General features: G+C 51.3%; 1 protein-coding gene across 2 annotated transcripts in view; it reads left to right on the forward strand.

The window, feature by feature from the left end:
• The window catches only part of SH3RF1 (SH3 domain containing ring finger 1), a 160,295-nt gene extending 138,183 nt beyond the window's left edge, over nucleotides 1-22,112 (forward strand). Inside the window, exons 9-13 of one of the 2 annotated variants that reach the window (XR_014296943.1) lie at nucleotides 1,250-1,506; nucleotides 2,281-2,585; nucleotides 11,625-11,929; nucleotides 19,833-20,079; nucleotides 22,092-22,112. Coding sequence is in view for 1 of the 2 variants with exons in the window: in XM_082657536.1 (XP_082513662.1) it covers nucleotides 1,250-1,506; nucleotides 2,281-2,585; nucleotides 11,625-11,929; nucleotides 19,833-20,001 (1,036 nt within the window). In the remaining variant the exon portion in view is untranslated. Of the gene's footprint in view, nucleotides 1-1,249; nucleotides 1,507-2,280; nucleotides 2,586-11,624; nucleotides 11,930-19,832; nucleotides 21,808-22,091 lie in introns of those variants that run through there. The other variant, XM_082657536.1, reaches the window with a different exon arrangement.
• The last annotated feature ends 265 nt before the right edge of the window (nucleotides 22,113-22,377 follow it).

Here is a 22,377-nt window from a genome sequence, read left to right on the forward strand (position 1 = left end):
TCATAAATGGGCCAGCTTCACTGTGTTAAATCATTTCTCAAAGTCCCTGATTTTAAGTAAATAGTTGAATGAACTGACATGTTGTCAGCTGTTGGCCTTGATTCAGAGGCTGGCCAGCAGCCTAATCAGATGACAATCATTCTCTTTGCAGAAGGTGACAGCATGTTAGCTTTCATTTGACTTGCAGATTTTGCATCACTATAAACCTTCTCCTCGGTGTGTGTTAAAATCTACGCTCACATCCAGAAGATGGCAGCTAGGCCTTCCCTGGTGGGAAGAAAACAAACAAAAAGCCACAACAACTGAGGGAGAGAAACCAAAGCAACAACAAAAAATCAAGTTAGCGAAGGAAAACATTTTCATAAGATTCAAATACAAATTATCCAAAAGGCTCTGGAGAGATGCTTACTGACAGTAAATTCTCTGTTCCTCCTCATGGTAAATAAGGAGGTTCAAGTTAATGGAGTATCCTGCTTGGTAGAAAGTTACTATAGAATTGTTGTTTAAGTGAATTTAGAATATTAAAAAAATACGTTACGTAAAGCTACAGTGAACCTAATTTAGTTAAATTCAACCAGTAAATATTTGTTGATAGCTGGCTGTACCCCTATAACGGTGCATGTACAAGAGGAATGGAAAAGAACCATTGCACGTGGCCCTGCTTTCAGGGAACTTTTACTGAGTCAGGAGTATTTAATAAGGAATTTACTAAAAAAATAACACACCGTACTTTGTAATCAAGGGTCACAGAAGGAAGAAATCCACCTGAAACAGTAGAATCCCGAGGTCTTAGGCCTGAGCCTTCGGCCAGGCTGCTGGGAATGACAGGATTGAAACATGAATGAGATTAAGGTAGTTCGAAGGAAGCCAGAGGGGACGTTGCAAAGTGTGTGCACACACGCACGTGTACACGGGGCAGTTAGGGAGGAGGGCAGGGCACGTGGACACAGCCGTGACAACATAGACCCTGTCGTCTAACAGAGCGGCTTCTCCAGGGCCTGGAAGCTGGTGGGGATGTTTAGCTTCAGGTGGGAGCTGAGACCAGGAACGGTATGTCCTTTCTCCGACGCAGTTTCCAGACCGTCCTCTGCCTCAGGGCCGTCGTTCTTTGAATCTGCTCTTCTTACCCTTGGGCAGATAGTTCCATTCACTTCCTAACGTGTCCTGTTTGTAAGCTCTGCGTCGTTTTTCTGGTCGTTACTTGTTCTGTCTCCCGTCTTGCTGATGGACTGGGCTTCTGTCTCGGCAGGGCAGCGACCAGCGCCTCCCAGGGTAAAGTCCCCGTGTCGACCGCTGGCCAGACAAGTCGAGGTGGGGGACCGGCCAGCACTTCCCCCGCAGGAGCGCCTGCCCAGAAGCCCCCGGGGAACGGCATGGCCGGCGGTCCCGGGGTCCCCACCGCCGTGGTGTCAGCAGCTCACATCCAGACGAGTCCCCAGGCCAAGGTCCTGCTGCACATGTCCGGACAGATGACCGTCAACCAGGCGCGCAGCGCTGTGAGGACAGGTAGGGGGGCCGGGCCGGTGGCACCAGGAAGGGGGACCCGACCAACATCAGACCTTTTACAACAGATGCTGAGAAGGACAGACGGAACTTTAAAATCAATGAAGAGCGTTAGGAGACAGGCAGGCACAGTCTAGTCACAGCCACTCGACTCCGCCTGCGTGGCTCGTGAATTCAAGCCTGATCTACAGGTGGAGAGTCTGAAGGAAGTTAGGTGGACCCTAGCGATGTCCATAGTACTTGAAAATGTGACTTTTGTGCTCGAGATCAGGTGGTCCCGAATCCCACTGCTGCAGCGGCGTGGCGCCCTGAGGATCGCCGTGCCGAGCGTCTGGTATGAGCTTCACCACAGCTCTGCTTCAGACCCAGCGGACCTTCAATAGCTTTCTTCTTTCTACAGCACTGAAAAACCTCCCAAGAGTCTTAGGTAACAGTGGTGGAGAGCACTGTTCAGTTCTGTCAGAATAACCAAAGGAAGGAAAAGGGTTACTGAGAAAAGGGAGAACAATGATAATAAAAAAGCTCTGGGGCCAGCCTGACCTGACCCTGTAGGGGTGTCGCTGGGTCCCTGGGTGGAGTGGGCTCACAGGCACTCAGCTGACGTGGGGCTGATCCCGGGATCTGGAAGGGTGGTGTCCAGGCACCCCGCCAAGACCAAGTAAGCGCCCCTAAACCACCGTGGTTTCTTAACCATCGTGACAGGCGCGCTGGTCTGGCGCGGGGTCAGTGAGCGGCACGCAGCCAAGTCACACTCTGCTCTTCTCTCCCGTTCTCCAGTCTCGGCACACAGCCAGGAGCGCCCCACGGCGGCCGTGACGCCCATCCAGGTTCAGAGCGCCGCGGGGCTGCCCCATCACCCCCTGGCCTCGCCCCAGCCCCCCGGCCCGATGGGTCCCCCTGCCCACGTGGCTGCTGGCAGCCTGGGCCGGGTCGGCGCCCCGCTGGCCTGCGCTGCGGCCCCGCCAAGCCTCCCCGCCGCCTCCCTGGAGACTGAGCCTGGCGGTCGCCCAGTGACCGTGCTCCCCGGGCCGCCCACCTCTCCCGACAGCAGCTCAGCGGCCAAGCCAGACAAGGACAGCAAGGTGACCACCCCAAGGGCCTGCCAGGCGACCGGGGCCCGGCCCTCTGCAGTTAGACCCTGGTGTGGGAAGCTGGGGTCTGCGTCCGGGGGCTTCCACCCCACCCCCTCGCTGACCTTAACTCCTCCTGTTTAGTGAGCTTTGCTTCTGGTTAACAGTCCTGCAGAAATGTACTTAATATAGTAAGGGCTAGAAACGGTTGATCAGAAGTGTTACTTGTGGCTTTATTGTTCCTACACTGTGTTTGATTTTAATCTGTGTGGATAGGTTTTCTCTTGACTTGAAATACAGGGGGGAAATTATTTTCTAATTTGATAGACCTTTTTAAAACCTCTCCTTTGGGCCTGAATTTGAAAGGAGATGTAAGTGGGAAGCTGTGTTTGAAAGACTAACTTCTGGTTGCGTTTGGAGACAAGGGAAATGCCTGCTGATTAAACATGCACAGAAAGAGCAGAGTGACAGCAGATTCTGCGCAATTGTATTGTAATCACGACTTGCCCCCCAGCGTTCATGCCTTTTCCCCAGAGCTGGCCTGCAGCTCTAGGGTCATCACCAGGTTCCGTGGTCATGTATGTTGCTCTCTTTAAATGGTTAAGGAAGCCCGTAAGCAGGGGTTTGCAAGGAAATAAACTTTACAGGCTACTAAAAAGTTAATATTTAATTGTTGAGTTAACATGAGTGTTTTTGCAAAAGATTGGTATCTGTTCCTTGTTTATAATTAACTACGTTAAACTTGTACTCAAGCTGACATGGTCAACTTTGTCAGTATCTTCGGAAGAATTATTTTACAGTTTAGATCTGAAGGTTCCGGGACGGTGTGTCAGGGCCATTGTCACAGAGCAGGACAGACTCTTCAGCCGCAGGCCTCCCAGGGAAGCATTCACGGAGTCTCTGAGGCTGAAGTAACGCCTGTGCTAGACAGAATAATGGCTCCCGCAAGGATGTCCATTTCCTGATCCCTGACGTCCGAGAATGCATTTCCTTACATTGCAAAGGGGATCTTCCGGATGGGATTCAATTAAAGGTTGAAAGGTGTTTGAATTATCCGGGTGGGCCCAGTATAATCACAAGGATCTTCATATAAGGGAGGGAAGAGGATCAGGGCCCGAGGAGATGTGAGGTTGGAACCAGGGAGCAGAGTGACCTGAGGAGGGGACCGCAAGCCAGGAAACGCAAGCAGCTCCTGGAACCGGGAAGCGGCGAGGAAACGCTCTCCCCCGGTGCCTCCAGGAGGACCCAGCCCTGCTGACACCGGGTTTTTGCCGTGAAGTTTGGGGTGATTGGTTACAGCAGCAACCGATAAGGCCCTTACATTTATCCTGCTGAGTCCCCATCCTTGACAAGTGGCCACTGGCCCCTGCTTGGACCCCTGTGGCCCCTGTGCCCTGGCTCCCTAGCATCCTTGCTGTCTTCAGGCACCTCCGACTCGGAGAAAGTCGCTTCAGCACACACCTGTCTTCTGTGACTTCAGACCCTCGCTCTGTGTTTTGAGGGGCTATGTAGAAAATGATGATCTCAGTTCCTTGGTGGTCCAGTGGTTAGGATTCCACACTCTCAATGCCAAGGGCCTGTGTTCAATCTCTGGTCCGGGAACGAAGATCCCACAAGCTGTGCAGCAGGGAAAAAAAAAAAAAAAAAAGAAAGAAAATTGACGGTCTCTTTTCTACATGACGGTCTCTTTTCTACATTATCTTCTTTTTTGAAAGGCTATGCTCTACGGTTTTTTTTTTCCTATTCCTCATGTCACAGATTTCAGATGTCCCTTTCTAAGTCTCACCTCATTTAATGTTCCCAGCTCACTAAAGAGACTGTCCCAGTCACTCTAAACTCAGTGATCCCATGATTCGCACGAGTGTCACGCTGCCCACATCGCTCCATCCTGTTGCCCAGGACATCCAGGGGGAGCTTGACGGATGCCAGATGAGGTCTGAGCGTCTCTCATTCCTCCATCCAGACTGTTCCCCGGCTGCCCCATCATCTCTGCTGTAACTGACTATAGCCAGCATCTCCTGGAAGAGACTCTTCCTCGGTCTCACTTCCTCTCCTAAGTCAGCCTTTCATCGAATACACTGTTCTAGGATTTTCCACGTCTGCAAGGCGTGTTGTTGTGTTCTTTATGAAAATGAGGACTAGATGTGCCCTTCTTTGGCCTGTTGAGTTGACCCTGATCCCAGGTTCACCAGGATCTGTCAGATTTTTTTCTTTTTTTGCAGTACGCAGGCCTCTCACTGCCGAGCACAGGCTCCGGACGCGCAGGCTCAGCGGCCACGGCTCACGGGCCCAGCCGCTCCGCAGCATGTGGGATCCTCCCGGACCGGGGCACGAACCCGCGTCCCCTGCATCGGCAGGCAGACTCTCAACCACTGCGCCACCAGGGCATCCCGATCTGTCAGATTATTGGTTGCATTTCCTCTGTCCGCTGGGGTGGGTTCAGCCTGTGAGGAGGAGTGGTTTGATCTCTAAATCCCAGTCTCCTCCCCCGTTTCCCTTCTGTCAAGGGGCTTTGTTCTTCCTTTCCCGTCGGAAGGTGGCCCTTCCCTTTCTTCCTGTGTCTGAGGACCTCCATCCACCCCAAACGGCGGCTCCGCGTCTCTCTCGTTCTTCCTTTCTCGAGCATAACTTGAGGCAGCGCTCCCTACACACACACACTTTGTTTTTGGTCATTAGCATTTTTGCCAGTGTAATTTAAGCTCATTCTGGTCTTCAGCTTCTTGAATTGCCGCGGCCGTGATATGTTCTTCTTAGGGCCCTTCTCCCGATCCCTTTGTAGAGTCCTTTCGGCCGCTTCCTGGGGCATCACATCAGTGCCTTTGGGTGGCTCTGCATTTTCATCCGCTGAGGTAGTTCGCATTTGTGTCCTTAGAACCTCATTCTGGAAAGCCCTCCCACTGCTCTTGAAGCATCTTTCCTTTTGAGTTTCCGGTCATGCATATATTTTCTGGGAACTTTTAAAATCAGTTCTTTTACCCTTCGGAGTTCAAGCCTGACCACGGGCAGTCTGTCTCGTGGGCACGCACTTCGGAGTCCTCACCCGCTGGACATCTCTGCCCCTGGGCTCTGCCTTTCCCCCAGGTGATCAGAGTTAGACCCTACGTTGCAGTTAGCTCGGCTTCCTGTGAGATTAAATTAGCGGCAAGTCATGGACTTCCCTGGTGGTCCAGTGGTTAAGAATCTGCCTTCCAGTGCAGGCGATGTGGGTTCGATCCCTGGTCGGGGAACTAAGATCCCCCATGCCGCGGGCCAGCTAAGCCCAAGCGCCACAACTGCCAAGAGAGCCCGTGTGCCACGATGAAGAGCCCGCCCACCACAACAGAAGATCCCGAGCGCTGCAACCAAGACCCGACGCGGCCAAATACATAAATAAATAAATATGAAAAAAAGTTATCAGCAGGTCAAGGGAAAAGTGTATCCGAGATTCTAAGTGTATCAGAGATTCTAGTTTTTGTTGGGACTTGCAGCCGCTATCTAGGTTTTTGACAATTCCCTCATTATTTCTGTCTCCCTTGTCATTCTGTGATCGGCATTCCCCATATACATAAACTGTCCCCCATGTGAGGGTCCATCCATCGTGCCCTTCTCTCTGCACACGGGGGCCCTCTGGGGGGCTGCCAGGCTGCCCCACATGGCGGGTCACTCCCACGTGTGCTCAGAGCTGTTCCTCTTGAACAGTATTTTGTCTGGAAGTCCTTGCTCACCCACTCTCAGAAACGTGTTTTTGCCCCGACGTGAAATCTCTAGCTAACGCTGTCGGTAACTGTGTTGTGTGGTTTGATAAATAGGTATTGGAAGGTCTGTCATATGTTTCCAAACATTATCTCAGTTTTTTCTTGTTTGAAACTCTGGGCGTTTCTACCACTGTTTTTCTTCTTTCTGTAAGACCTCTGATAGCTTTTACGGTTATCAGTTTAACCGCTTATCTGGACATTTTTCGAACTTCATGCTCCATTTAAAGGCTTCATTATTTGATCAGCTCGTCTCCGGGCAAATGTATTTCTCAGTCCTTATGAGATACTCATGTATATGTATATACATTTTTTATTGTTTTCTAATTATAAACTTTTTTAACTTCTGCATATTTATTTAGAAGTTAGAGAAGATCCAGACATCTAAAACCTAAATGTGATCCAGGGTTTCAAAGAAAACCACTAATATGGTGGCGTATACATGCTTTTTTCCCCTAGATACTAAAATATAGCAGATATTATTTTGGTCTATTGAGCTTTCATCTAGAAATAAAATCTTTTTCATTAGCACCAATTATGTAATCGGCTGTTCTTATAAACTCTGAGTTCCGTTGAAACATAACTGAGGCATTTAAAAAATGTAACAGTTTGATTTGAGCAAAATTCTGTTCAAATCAGGCAGTGCCACAGTGGGAGTGGTCGGGAGACACCAGCCAGGAGCTGAGGGCCAGGCTTTTATAGAGAAGATGCAGAAACAGAGCAGGGAAATTACGTGATTGGCTACAGGTTAAGTGTCCCCTTATTTGGGGAGGGTTAGTCCTCTGTGACTGGTTGTCCTGGGTGTGGATTTCTCAACCCTGAGGCGTCTGCAGGCGGAGGCCTGGTTTGCTTAGAGCTTGTCTAATGGTCTCTGATTAAAGCCTGATGGTTTAATTAACTCAACTGTCCTGATCGCACAACAGGAGAAGAGAAGAACCCATCTCTGACGCCCTCCTCTTCTGCCCACCTCCCTAGTCCCTCAGGCGCTGGGAGCATCGTCCCCATATTGTCCTTTGTTCCCGAGCCCCCCAGCCGAGTGGTGCTGAGCCCCAGGCTCCTGGAACACCTTCCTAGAAGGTGGCTTTCCTACACGTCCACTTTAGTGCCCCGGATCCCTAACGACTGTCCCCTTCTTTGTCACTGTGCTGGCTGATGCTTGAGGACCCTTGCTGTTAACCTTGGGTTTCTTTTTTTTTTCTTTCTTTTTTAAAATTTTATGTTTTGCCCTCTGGATCTTAGTTCTCCGCCCAGGGATCAAACCCACGGCTCCTGCATCGGAAGCGCGGAGTCTCAACCACTGGCCCACCAGGGAAGGCCCATTCTTGGGTTTCTTGACTGGAGCATCCATCTCGGGTTTAAGTGCCCGTTTCCTTCTCTCCTGAACGTTCATCCTGAAGTCCCTGCTCGTGGCTTCCTTTGCCCCGCAATCTTCCTTCCTCCCAGCTCGTGTTTCGCTGTCAGAAACAAGGGAGTCTGTGGCTTGGCTGTTTCATTGTCTTAAGGAGAAGAAGTTCCTGCCGAGCCGGGTCTGGAAGGTCCAGACCCGTCCGCAGAGCTGGGCCCCCTGGCCTCTGTGGCCTGCAGCCCTGGCGGACGGTCCCCAGGGCAGAGGTGCTTCCAGAGATGTGGCCACACTGAGCTCAGAGCAGAGGGTGGGCTCGGGTGAAAGCCCACGTCACCCCTGACAGTGATGACCATTGATGAGCCTTAGGCGATGAGGACAGTACTGATTCCTGTTCCATCAGGTTGGTGTCAGGAACAAACATGGAGACTTGTGGACGCACTGAGCAAGGTTCTTGAGCCCATTGGTGTTTAACCACATCTGGAATCTCACGTGGCCTTTCCCTCTCTCCATGCACGATGCCTCTTGAGCCACGCGTCCACTGGGGCCAGCACCCCGTCGTCCTCCCCCGGCCCTGCTGTGTTTCCTGTGAGCACCTGTGTGCCCGCAGGGCTGCGTCTCTGCCGGATGGTGTGAGCTTCTTGCTGCAGATTCACTGCTGTGATCCCAGAGCCCAGGGCACTGAGGCATCGTATTCGATGCTCAGTAAATACTCGCTTAAGAAACGAGTGATTATCATCAGACGATGGTGTGAATTAGGTGTCGGAGGTGGCTTTCCTGTGAACAGCACCTCTTATCCTTGGGAGCCTGACGACGTAGATTTTTGATACCAAAGGCCCAGAAGCCTCCCTCTTGCAACGTTCTCTGTGCATCTCAGGGCACAGCAGACCAGAGAAGAAGACCGGCTCGGGTGTGGGTAATGGTGGGTAGTTCAAGTGCGATTCATTTCTGCTTGGGAAGGAGCTCTGACGTGGCGTTTCCATAGTGTCCCCCGCCTCTGCTGTGTGACTAATACAGACTTACTGACTTTATGTTCAGACATTATGTTTATATGTGAAACTCTTTCTGGCTATCTGGTGATGATTTCCTGACCCAAATAGCTTTTTGTTTTCATATGAGATGTGATTTTAAATGATGAAATCTTCTGAAGAGGAATTATGACAGCAAAAACATTATACATCTAGGAATAGTTTCTTGGAAAAACCCACAGGAGAAGAATTATTAAGATTTATGTTAAAAGATATGCCCTTTTCCGTGCATGCTAACATGACATTTTAAAAATTGCTTTGCTGAAGTGTATCTGTTATTAATTCATCCGTAGTTTTCATTTCTGCTGTTGTGTTTTGAGAAACAAAGGTGCCCTTAATGATACATGTCTGAGTTTGCAAAATTCTCTCAAGGGGCTCAGTGTTCTGCTAACATGGAAACACTGGAATATGGTATTCACAGCCCGGCTACTGGACCCTCCATGCCAGTGCCCCATCCCTGCCCACATCCCCCCATCCCAGTCCTCGCATCCCCACCCCCACCCCATCCCCACTCCCACCCCCTCCCCAGCCCCAGCCCCACCCCACCCCATCCCCTCCCCCATCCCCTCCCCACCCCCACGCCATCCGCACCCCCACCCCACCCCCATCCTCACCCCACCTCCATCCCCACCCCATCCCCTCCCCCTCCCCCATCCCCACCCCCATCCACACCCCCATCCCCTCCCCACCCCCACCCCATCCGCACCCCCACCTCCATCCCCACCCCACCCCATCCCCTCCCCACCCCCACCCCACCCCATCCTCACCCCCACCTCCATCCCCACCCCACCCCATCCCCTCCCCCTCCCCCATCCCCACCCCCATCCGCACCCCATCCCCCAGCCCATCCCCACACATCCCCTGGAAGTCACTGGAGCTGCACTTCATGTGTGTGACCCTTTAGAGGAACAGAGTCATCTTTCTTCTTAATCACTTTCGAGGCTGTTCCCCGAGAGGCATCCAGTTAACTGTTTTCCTGCCATGAGGACTGAGCTTTTAGGAAGAGTCTTTAGCCGTGGTTTCCTGAGACTGAGTTTATCACCGGACTGTGTTCTCAGTAGACCTGTGGGGCCCCGGGGCTCTCGTGTGCCTCCTTATGTCCCAGCGGGAACCACTGAGGACCTGCAAGGCTGGACGTTCTTCCCAGCTCACGTATCAGCCCCGAGACCCCAGGCTCCCTCAGAGGAGGGGCAGATGTGCCAGCAGGTGTGTCCTTCCCCCTCACAGGCTGCCGTGTAGATGGAATCACCATTGCCCTGTGGAGTGCAGACTGTCCTCTCCTCCTTCCTCAGCCCTGGGTCCGGCCAGCTTGCTTCCCATCCCCCGTCCTCTGCCAGCTCATCTGTGTCCTGCTCTCGGCACTGGCGCCGTAGGACATGCAGGCTCGGGTACCTGGCCAAGGAATGTGGGACCGTTCACTGCAGTGCACACATGGCCCTACGGAAGGTGAAGGGGTGAAGCAGAAGTCAGAGAGGTGTGGCTGAGGCCCGGCCTGACTAAAGATGCAAGAGAACCTTCTTCGGGAGGGAGGGGAAGGGTTGGGGGGCTGATGCGCCAGCTCTGCAGCCTGAACCTCCGACAAACAGAAATGGTCCAGCACAGCCTGCCCCTCTCCACTTCATTCCTGCCCCGGGGGTTACAGGTGCTGTGGGTAGCGATAGCTAAATGGGGCCTGGGGGTGCAGACCCCCTGGGACACTTGTTCATCTGCTACATGATTACTTTTGTTTCTTCCTCTTTCTGCCAGCCTGCCTCTAATGAAACTGTGTTATTATGCCTCCCCCTAAGGGACTTCTACTGAGTCTGAACTAATCAGTGTTCAGGAAAAATTCCTCAGTGTTCTGTCTCCTTAAGGGCCCCTCATAATTCTGCTTCCCTGTTAGTGGACCTTAATAATCCCAGCTTGCCTGGAGAATGTTCTAAAGAATCATTTCTCTGAAGTGTTTTATTCTCAGGCCATGTTTTGAGTCAGAGGACCTGATGGTGTAGTTGACATCTTAGTAAAACAATTTAAAGTGATGATGGTTAACCTGTGCTTGGGCATCAGAAGAACACGGACGCTTGGGGTCTGGGCACGGAGGAGAGCCAGCCCTCTCTCTGGTTTCCTAGCAGAACAAAGCTGTCGAGCCACGAGGTGGCTTCTGTGAGACGGTTAGGAAAAATTCTTACTTGTATGGTTGCTTGCAACAAAGAGACATAACAATGGTTTTTATTATACTGAAGCGCTTTTTTCTAATTTTGTGGAGTTTGTTTTTGGCTTTTTGATCAAGGAAGTACTTGCGCAATAGAAATGGTTTGACTTCTGTTATTATTGGTTTGTTTAATTTCATCAAGGTGGTGACAAGTGAACACTTTCATCAAAACGTCACCCATCCCCTCCATGGACTTCCCTGGTGGCCCGGTGGTTAAGACTCCGCGCTTCCACTGCAGGGGGCGCGAGTTCGATCCCTAGTTGGGGAACTAAGATCCCGCGTGCCGCGCGGCACGGACCAAAAAAAACAGACATCACCCCTATAAATGATAAGCGTCAGGTCTGTGGCTGTAGAAATGGGAGCAGGTTTATGCTAATTCAGCACACAAGAATTAGAGCTAGGGTAGGCAGAATTTCAGGAAATTAAAGCCATAATCTGAAATTTCCATTTTGTCCTAAAGTGCTGCTTTGCCTTCACCAAGCCTGAGAGGTGAATAGGTGGGATTTGGGTTTCACATCATTTTTCTCTGCTTGTCTTACCTCCTCCGTGGAGGATGCCGATGAGCAGTGGAATGTCCAGAACTAGGGAAAATGCCCAGGCAGGTGCGGGGGAGGCCAAGGGCAGGTGAACACACGCCCCCGGGATCCAGACCGAGAGTCCCCAGACACCCATAGGCGCCCCTCGAAAGCTCACATCAGAACTTGAAACTGCAGCAACAGAACCATGTCTTCGACTCTTGTGCTTTTTTCTTTTTTCTAGAAAGAGAGAAAGGGGCTGTTGAAGCTGCTCTCCGGGGCCTCCACCAAGCGCAAGCCGCGGGGGTCGCCGCCGGCCTCGCCCACCCTGGACGTCGAGCCGGGGGCTGAGCTGCTGCCCGGGGCCCCTGGCGCCCCCTGCGCCTGCCCCGGGCCCTGTGATGCCGACACCCCGGCCCCGGCCCCTGCCCCCGGCCCGCAGCGCCGGACCTGCTCCCTGGACTCGGCCCCGGTGGCCCCACCGCCGCGGCAGCCCTGCTCGTCCCTGGGCCCGGCGGCCGGTGACGCGAGGCCTGCGGTCTGTGAAAGGTGAGTCCATGGTCACGGCTGCCGGGGAGCCGGCAGGTCTGTGGCGTCCGAGGGGCCTCACGTCTCCTTCACTGGGTCCGTGGTGACGGCCAGCCTGGCCCCCCTGGGGTGACGGGCTCCCCCTCTGCCGTTCGCTCTGTGTTCTCGCCCCGTGGGGCTGTGACCCCCTTTCCGTCCGTGTCTCCAGCACTGTCCCCGACGGGGCTGTGGGTCACCGCCGCCCTGGTGCCGCTCCTTCTCGTTCCTCGTTCAGGGCCAGCCCTCCGCCCTCATTTCATGTTTGGCATTTTCATCAGAGGTTCACGTCACGACCTGCTAGTTGTGAAGCACCTGGAGCATCTGCCTACTCACTTTGGATGCTTCCTGAGCCAGAGGGCGTCCGAGTTCTCCCCGCCTGACCCCCGCCTGACCCCCTCCTGACCCGCTGACTGGGTTCCGATACCCGCAGGACGACGAGCCCCGTTCCGTGACTGTGGCCCTGAGTCACCGTAATTTACACACGGGAGCCACCCTTTCTGATTCCGCTGCTGGGGCTCTTAGGGGCGCATTAGGAGAGAAAATCTAGTAAATAAGACAAAAACCTACTAGGATCGTATGAATTAGAAACACGGCACAGTACACTAAAAATAGGGGACTGTTTTCCCATAATGCAGAAATATATAAATACGTGCTTTAAAGGTGCCGTCTGTCTCTGTAAGCTTTATTCCCTCTGTCCCTTCATCTCATAAATAAAGCAAATTTCTAGTTTGTGGAGGTGTTGCCTTTGGGGCAGCATTTTCTGTTACTCATTCAAAAACTTCTAGAAAGTGTTATACTTTCAAATGACTTAAATTCACCTTAACTCTATTTCAGGGGGACACTTATACCCACCAAAATCTGAGGCTTTCATTCAGACGACTTGGGGGGGGGCACACTTTATTACTCAAAAATAACCTGGGAAAGAATTCGTCAAACAATCTACGCGCCTTGAGTACAAGGTACACAATTTACTGTGCACTTTTACGGGGAAGTGAAGTAACTTCATGTATTTCTGACCCTTATGAAACCAGTTATGAAATGAGACGTCACCCTAAAAAGTGTTTCTGTCCCGCCAATAAAATCGTTGTGTCTTTCCCCTCACCTGTTGGGCTCTCAGTAAAGCTTTGAAATCCTGCCCCAAATTCACGTCATCGTTTATTCCGAGAGTCTCGCTCTTCTCTGCGGTGTTTCTCTGCTTTCCAGGGATCGCACCTGTGTGCCAGTCCGGCAGCTTACTTTCTTTCTTTCAGTCTCAGGCACTGATGTGCAGTTTCCCTCCGAGCCGTGAGCCTCTCCCCTCCCCTGTCATTTGTGGTGGCGGCGTGACTGTTCCAAGTGACACTTTTCTTCCCCGAGCACACATTCCTTTCCAGATGCCACATGTGCCCAGTCTGTGAGCTTCTGCATCCCAGCTCCTTCCTCCTTGCTCACAGCAGGCTGCTGCTGTCCAGAGCATCTGCAAAGGAGGGGCCGCCGGTGCAGGCAGGTGACAGCGGTTCAGGGGCAGGCTGCCCCTCAGACGGGGAGCGGAGAGGATTTACTGGTGGGACGGAGGGGGCACGGTGTGCTGGAATCCTCTTCCGGGTGTTGTATAGCACCATTTCCATCTTTACAAGTGGGAAAGTGCTCTTGGGAGAGAATGTCTGCCCCGCGTTTATATTTTTATAATCCATGTGTTCACTGGAATATTGAATGTAATAGCCAGCCTGACCGACTTCTCCCAGCCCTTCTGCGTTCATACAGCGCGGCTGTTGTTATGAATCTGACTTGGATTCTTAGCTCTGCCTGACTATAAAAACAACAGGAAAATGTGGGGAAACAAGCAGAAGAGGAAAACAGTCTATTATCCTGTTGTCCACTGGGAATGAAATTTTTTGGTTACTCAGAAGCTACCGAGGACATCATTTAGGGATTGCCTGTTTCAGTATTTCAGAACTTTCAACATCATAAAAAGTACTTCATGCTAAAAATGCAGGGAAGATTAACTGTCACATTAGTCTAATTCAGGAAGCATTTCATGATCTCAGAGTCCTCGATTCACAATCTAAAACTCACGACTCCAGCCCCCACAAAGCGCAGAAGCCGGAGGTTCTTTTGGTAGAATTTTTCCTGGTAGAATTTCACTGAAATGTTTTTCAGTGTCTAACATCGGTCCAGTATGAGATAGGATTCATCTGCAGATGAGAATGAGAACAGGAATAAAATTTCCTCTCAAACCATGACCCTGCCCCATAAATCTCAAATGAAAGAATGGGACCAGGGTGCCCAGTGCTGTCAGGCGGAAGAAGCATTCTCAGGAGAGAAAGACATAAGCATCTCACAATAAGGAAGGAGGAGCCTGGAGGTGTGTTGACAGATCTTGGTGTCAGCTGAGACTGTTCTCTGAGGAACAAAAGGATTCTTTAGTGTTTGTTGGAGAGACTGAAGAAAACAAGCAAGAAATGTTATATCCTGGAGGCAGAATAGAATCGATGACAGTGGAAATAACAGAACAGATGTTTTAGGCTCTCTTTGGGAGGGACTGGGAAAAATATAATTAGGAAATTGCAAAGAGAAAGCAGAAATAAAATATTTCAGAAGGAATGGCAAATAAAAGAAAGGGCATGTGACAGGTTTTTTTCCTACTAAAAAAAAAATTACAGATAAAGGGCTTAAGGAGACACAGCAGGTCATCTCTGTATATTTTTAAGTTTAGGAATTAAACTGATAAAACCACATACCTATAAGCCCATCTGCTGAATTGGCAAAGAACCTCTGATCTTTGATGAGGGATTTTGCTAGAATGCTTAGAAACATACAAATTGGGTAGAGATTTACAGAAAGGCAGTCGGGCTTAAACAGCATGATTAATTTGAGCCCGTGACAGTGAATCCACTGGGTGAAGCAATGGACATAATTCACTCGGACTTCAAGCAAACTACAAAGCGAGTGAGTTTGGTTTTGCCAGTGAAGTACTTAATTGGAGAGCAGTTTGCTGTCGCAACTGGCAGAAAGCAGTGAAGGGCACCCCCAGGCCAGGGAGCTGGACAGGGTGCTTCCCAGAGTCACGGGGTGCAATTTGGGCTAAACCAAAAATGCACCAACTACAGAGAACATGAGAGAGACCAGAAAAATTAAGGAAATAGAAAATTCGTGCTAATAAAAGACTGCAAGTGCTCATCTAGTCAGAAGCCAGATACCTTAGCCCAGAGCGGGAGGACTGCCCTTGGGATGTCAGCGAAGCTTCTTGATACAGCAAGCGTCTTTTTCTCAAATTCCACCCTGGTCATTATCACCAAAAATTTATTTAGTGTCACACAGCCACCAAGAGGCCGAGGCCTATTTAGTGCCAGGTCTGTGAGCCACTCTGTACGTCCCACAGTGACCCCAGGGCTCTGTCCAGAGGGGGCAGGAGATGCGTCCCAGCAGCCAAGCACTGTGCAGCTTTGGGTGGTTTTTCCTCTTTCTCGCTTTCCTTTCTTGCTTTCTCTCTCCCTTTCCCTTCCTCCGTTCCACCCTCCCTTCCTTCCTTCCTTCCTTTTCTTTCTTTCTTTGCTTTCTTTCATCTTTCCATTAAGTTTTAAATTCACTTAATTTTTAAATTGTGATCAAATACCATTTTTACCATTTTTTCCAAGTGTACAATTCAGTAGCATTAAGTACGTTCACATTGTTGTAGAACCATCACCACTATCCATCATCCCATTCAGCACTAACTCCCCGTTCCGTCCTCTCTCGGCCCCTGACAGCCCCCATTCTACTTTCTGACTGCATGAGTTTGTTCTGCAAACCTCACAAGTGAAATCATATATTTGTTCCTTTGCGTGCGGCTTATTTCACTTAGCATAATGTTTTTAAGATTCATCCACGTTGTAACCTCTGAATGTCAGAATTTCATTCCTTTTTGAGGAGCTTTGTCCATTTAAAAAGTAGTTTTCCTATACGATCAGGACTTTTATTTTTGTCATTCGGCATGCTTATTAAGAATGACCATATGGGGCTTGCCTGGTGGCGCAGTGGTTGGGAGTCCGCCTGCCGATGCAGGGCACACGGGTTTGTGCCCCGGTCCGGGAAGATCCCACATGCCGCGGAGCGGCTGGGCCCGTGAGCCATGGCCGCTGAGCCTGCGCTTCCGGAGCCTGTGCTCCGCAACGGGAGAAGCCACAACAATGAGAGGCCTGCGTACCGCAAAAAAAAAAAAAAAAAAAAAAAAGAATGACCATGTGTATGTACTGTGTTCGGTGGTATGAGGTGTATACGGTGAGTTTACCATCACTTCGCCCCTGAAGCAGCTCATGTTTTGGCCGAATGCATGAGGCTGGGATGCCAGTGCGAAGTGCCGAGGCTTCTGGAATCTGGTCAGGTGTGAAGTTACCTGCAGCCGCAGGGCAGGTGGGAGCCAGGCTTTGAGAGGCCTGTCAGGCGTGGGCGGGCGCGGAGGTTGTCTGAGAGAGTCCCCAGGGGACCACATGAGCCAAGACATGGGGTGGGGAGAGAGGCCACGCCTGGGGGAGTGTCCCCGTGTGGAGGCGTGCTTGGCACATTTGTGGGGATAATAGTAGCTGTAGCTATAAAGAGAGACTGAGGCCGGTCACTGAGGGCTTCACACACCAGGCTGAGGAATAACCTAACTGAGAGGCGCTGGGAAGCCGAAAGGAGTTTTGAGCCAGAAATAGCTACAAATAGAGCTGGCAGTTAAAGTTAGTATTTTGCTTCTTTGCAAAATGGAATGGGGACAGGAGGAGATTGAGGCGGGAGGACAGGCAGGCTGTTTGGTCAGGTGGGAGGGGACGCAGCGGCGTGGCCGGAGTGCAGACTTGCAGGTGGACCCCAGGTCCCGTGGCGGCCACGGGAAAGAAGTGTGGCCCCTGAGGCTCAGGGCTGCCCAGCGTCCCTGCTCAGATCCAGCCGAGCGTCATCCGGGGGCCCGACGGCTGTGCTCTCATCTGCCGGGGGTTGCTGAACGTCCACTTGGCAAAGCTCCTCCACACCTGAGACGGTGGCCGGCTGGGCCCATTGTTGGCCTTGAGCGGCTGCATTGGAAACCTGGTGCAGACACCCTCGAGGCACATCCAGCATCTGAGCAGAGTCTCCGCTGCACCGGCTGGTCTCCCTACACCCCGAGGTCGCAGTTCCCACTCATATCAGCCCTGGAGGCCCGTCCCTTAGCGGTGAAAATCCACTGCCCTGGGGGCTTGGCAGGAAGATCGTGGTCTTAGCCTAGCAGCGATTCTAGTTCAGGAAATGTTTGACAAAATTGGTTTAGTACCGTTTTTAAAATGCAAATATTAGAACTATTCACTTTTTTCAAGAAATGTTTTTGTTCCATTTCACCTGTAAGGCAGCTGGCAGAGGACCGGTGGGGATACATTTCATCAGAGAGCTACTGTGAATATGATTTGAGTCACTTGTACGCTTCTTTCCATAATTATAAAGTTTTGCTCAAATTTCAACTTGCCCCAAGTGGCAGCTTGGATTTTTTTTTAAATTTTTTTAAATATTTATTTATTTGGCTGCATCGGGTCTTAGTTGCGGCACACGAGCTCTTCGTTGTGTCGTGCAGGCTCCTCTCTCGCTGTGGTGCGCGGGTTCCAGAGCTCCAGAGCACACAAGCTCAGTAGTTGTGGCGCGCGGGCTTAGTTGCTCCACGGCACGTGGGATCTTAGTTCCCCGACCAGGGATCGAACCCGCGTCCCCTGCCCTGGAAGGGCAGAGTCTTAACCACTGGGCCGCCAGGGAAGTCCCGGCGGCATGAGCTTTCACGTGGATCTTCAGCCTGTTGGCATCAGAGTTGAGAAGTCTTCTCATCTGGGTTCCTTCCTTCAGGTTAGTCCACAGTGGGAAGCTGTCAGAGAAGGGGTTCCAGAGCCCTAACTCTGCCGTTCTAAAGTTTGTCAGTGTGTTGTCTCAGTGAGTCGTTCCTGGGTAGAGGCGGCTGTCGGTCACCTCCTTGCAGCGCCAGGCCCCCGCCCGCCCTAGCCGGAGCCCCACGATCGTGCTGCGGGCTGGCACTTGGGGTATCAGCTCTGTGATAGACACCATGCTGGGTGCGTCCCACCTGTGTTCTCCACACATCACCTGATGCCACCCGCTCTGGCCCCTGCGGCCCTAGTTCACAGATGAGAACCCCGAGGCCCCTGCGGCCCTAGTTCACAGATGAGAACCCCGATGGCCGCCCACGGTGAAGCTGCTCTGAGTGGCCCCAAAGGCTGCGTGGACCCCAGGCCCACTTCTCCCACGAGGCCAGGCCTCCCCCACCTCCTCCAAGCTTGACTGAAGCCTGTCGGTACTCACGTTGCAGTTTTCTGGACCTTTCTTGAGATAATCAGGCAGCCTCTGTGCCACGCTTCTGCTCCAGACCCTGGAGGATGGTTTGGCTCCCGAGCCCAGGGTTGCTGGGAAATGGTGTGGGTGGCCCCTGGGCCTTTGCAGAGATGCCTTTTTTTAATAGAGTCATAGCCTGGGGCTCTTCCTCAGGTCTTAACATGAGTGGATTCTGGGTTTTATGGAATAGAGGCTGGTGAAACTAGCAATCTTCCAAAAGGACCGGGCTCAGATGGCTTTCATGAGTTTAGGGCAGTTCTGTAGAATCGGTTCTGATGACCAACTCTTCACCCATGACGTTCTCTACTTGCCGTTAAGAGTAATTCCTGTGAGGCTCTAAATTCATTTTCTGACGTTGAGACCCAAAGGAGAGTAGAAACCCAACCACTTTTGTAGCTGAAGACTGACTAATTAGCGTGAGACAGGGAGAGATGATTAGTTATCCTTTGCTGTATAACACATCACCCCCAAAACTCAGTGGCTTAGAATAACTGTAAATACGTATTATTTCATAGTGCTGTGGGTTGAGAATTTGGGGGTAGCTTACCTGGGTGATTCTGGCTTAGGCTGTGTGTTAGGATGAGTGTCCAGATGGCAGCCTGAGCTGCAGTTGTGTAAACTGGTTTGACTGGGGCTGGAAGACCCCTTTCAAGGTGGTCCCGCTGGCTTATGGGAAGAGACGTCTGTTACCCGGCGTGTGGTCCTGTCCACAGGGTGATGAGTCAGCTGACAGTGTGGGACTGGTTTCCCGGGAGACAGCGGGGTGGGAGCCGCACGCCCGTTAGGACCTCACCTCAGGACCAGAGACCGTCATTTTCACAGGATTCTGTTGGTCACACAGGTGGGCGGAGACCACACAGACTGTGAAAAACAGCTCACCTCCCTCTGGCTTCCCTGGCTCTTAACCATAATTTTGCAGAAGGATACGAAGAAGCATGGAAGCAGGGGGTAGATGACCTTAAACCAGCAAGGCTTCTGGAATCTTTCCGTAATAACTACATATTTTTCCACTGATACCTGAGTTGAGAACCAGTGGAGAAACAGACACAGATGTCAGACCAACTGAGTTCTGAATGCCGGCCTCCTTGCTGGTGGTGGTGGATTGAACTGGTGGTCTCCGTCCTCCCCTCCCTGTGTGGACCTTGGGACAACCTGCCCCAGGGAGAATTGGGGTGTTTAGGGCAGGATTTCCTCAATCAGCCCCTGGTCAGTTGTGGACCATTATGCACATCCAAACATTGTTCATGCCAAGTCTCTACTCAACAGGGGACGGTGGCATTTTGAGTCATTTTACCAACATTATAGGCAGACTTGTGCTCCGTCCTGTTCTGTCAGCGTCTCAGGCGTGTGCACTGGCTTTGCTCAACTCTGAGCAGCTGTGACTAAGCCCACTCTGTCTCTCCCCCCACTCCTCCTTGCTTCCCCTCCCTCCTTCTCCTCTCTCTCCCCCATCTCTCTCTTTCTCCCCCATCTCCCCCCATCTCTCTCTCTCTCTCCCCCCCATCTCCTCCCATCTCTCTCTCCCCCCCATCTCTCTTCCCCGCTCCATCTCTTTCTCCCTCACTCCCCCCCTCTCTTGCAGGCACCGGGTGGTGGTTTCCTACCCCCCGCAGAGTGAGGCAGAACTGGAACTCAAGGAGGGCGACATCGTGTTTGTGCACAGGAAGCGGGAGGACGGCTGGTTCAAGGGCACGCTGCAGCGGAACGGGAAGACGGGCCTCTTCCCCGGGAGCTTCGTGGAAAACATCTGAGGAGCCGCCGGGGGCTGGACCTGGCCTATCACGGCATCCGTCACAAGGCCCACAGGGCCCCGGGGCGGCAGGACCAGGGTGCGTGCCGTGTGCCTGGTCCTGTCCGATTCACTCCACAGAGGAACCTTTCCTAAAGAGATATCTAGCTGAGACAGACACCTGTTTACAAGGCTTAACTAATTTATTTGCTTTTTTAAACTTGAATTTTTCTTGTAATAGATAAATTCTTTGGATTATGATTTTAAGAAATTATTAATTTATGAAATGATAGCCAAGGAGAAGCTGGAGGATCCCCTGTCGGGAGCAAAAGCGTGTCCTTGACTCAGAGGCAGCCCCTGCCCCCCCGGGCTTCACCTCGGCTTCTTTGAGTCAGAGATGCCCGTTCTCGGGTTTGGTTGTCTCTTTGGGAAACCAGGACACGCAAGTGAGTCCGTGTCGCTGAGGGACCCCGGGGTAGCGAGGCAGGAGCCTCTCTCTCTGGTTGGGGTCGGGAATCACTCCAAGACCTGGTCCTCAGTTTAACCTTGAAGGTCTCTGATTCCCTAGAATAAGGAAGAATAAAGCACAGCCCTTGGACAGCATGTGTTCAGAAATAGATTTAGTTTCATAACGGAGCAGCTCAGCTCGGTGGCTGGAAGTTGAAGAACCGAGGTTGCCAGCTGTCTGAGGATGGCTCTGAATGTCATCGCGCTGTCACCCTGGGGACCTGCCTGTGCAGTCATGCAGGAGGGACCCTGCGAGGCGGCCCAGGCGTCCGTGTGGCGCTTCCCACACCCCCGCCCCCGAGGGTGGTGGACCCCCTGCACAGAGGCCACGGGTGATGCCCACGCGCCTGGGCTGGACTGGGCAGCCCCTCCTCTGCCCCAAACCAGGCCCTCTCCGGCTGTGACCTGGGCTCCCTGTCCCTCCAGGTGGCTGCAGGCGGGGCCTCAGGGCGGCGCCCCCCTTGCAGGGTGGTGGGTGCAGGTGGGCGGAGCCCGCATCCTGCAACCCCGCCCTGACAGCCCACCTTCACCCTGTCGGGCCCCGCAGCCTGGGTCAGGGCCGCCCTCCAAACAGAACCAGGGAATTGGGCTTGGCGATGTCAGAGACCGTGGCCACAGTTTTCTCATGAAAAAGCAGACGCAAAAGCCTTTTTCATTTTTTACTTTTAAGAATTGCAGCTGGGGAATCAAAACATGGCCTGCGCGTCTTCTCGCAGTAGCTAGCGGCTTCATGGTCTTAAAGAGATCCATTACATGGTTGAAACGAAATCATTCCTAAATTAACCATTTGTTTTTATAAGACACTGTATATTATGTTCCTGTGTATTGAATTTTTTTAAAAAATACTTTACTGGGATATTCATGTAATATATAAAGTTTTGGTGAAATGAAATTTAGCTAGAAACAAAGCTGCCATCAGCTTTCATCTGTGTAAGTTGACACCAATGTGTCATAATATTCTTTATTTTGGGAAATTAGTGTATTTTATAAAAATTTTAAAAAGTAAGAAGACTACTACTCCAGGATAAGATCATTTTTTTACCTGTCTTTTCTCCATATTTTAAGCTATGTGATTGAAGTACCTCTGTTAATAGTTTCCTGGTATGAAGTTGGTTAAAATTTCATCTGTTAATAGATCACTTAGATAATATAATGTATGGGTTTTCTGTTGGTTTTTTGGGCACTGTAGATGGAGATTTTGTAACAAGGGCTTGTTACACGGCGATTAAGGTAATGATAAAATTGCAATTTATTGTTCCTTTTCATGTTAATAATTTGAAGACTGGAGAAAAGGTTCAAGATTAAAATTTGATGTTCAGCCTTTATGCATCCATTGTGTCCATCCTTAAAGTTTTTCTTTTTTTGTTTTAAACATGGCACAGTTTCTACGGCATAAAAATTCTTTGCATGTTCCTCAGACAGATGGCATCTACAATAATCCACAGTTTACCTCTCCAGCCAACAAACCTTATTTATTAAGGTTTCCCCAGAGAGTTTACAGTCTGAAAAGAGAGCGTGTGGAGTCTCAACCAGGGGCTGCACTGCTTTCCCCCTTCACGGTGGCTAAACCGTCCGGTGACTCTGGAAGTTTCTTCTTGGCCACAGAAGGGAGTACCAGACCTAAACCAGCCGTGCCGTAGCCTGCAGGTCTCGCAAGGCGTGGGCCCATCATCTTCACACTCGCTGTGATTTTAACCCCCACGGAAAACCAGCAAGTCGTAAGTTTAAAAAGATTGCGTCTATCGGGTTAAAAAAGTATTTTCCTAATTTAACTTTTAGTTGCTATCAAATTGTCAGAATTAAGAATCAGGAATTGTAGGTTGTATGAGAGCTTTTGCCGAAAGCTACCTTTGTAACCACCTGGGCAAGTCGGTGATCATTTAGTTTCCCC

The sequence above is a fragment of the Grampus griseus genome, assembly GCF_964374135.1.
Source record: "Grampus griseus genome assembly, chromosome: 6".
Taxonomy (NCBI): Eukaryota; Metazoa; Chordata; class Mammalia; order Artiodactyla; family Delphinidae; genus Grampus; species Grampus griseus.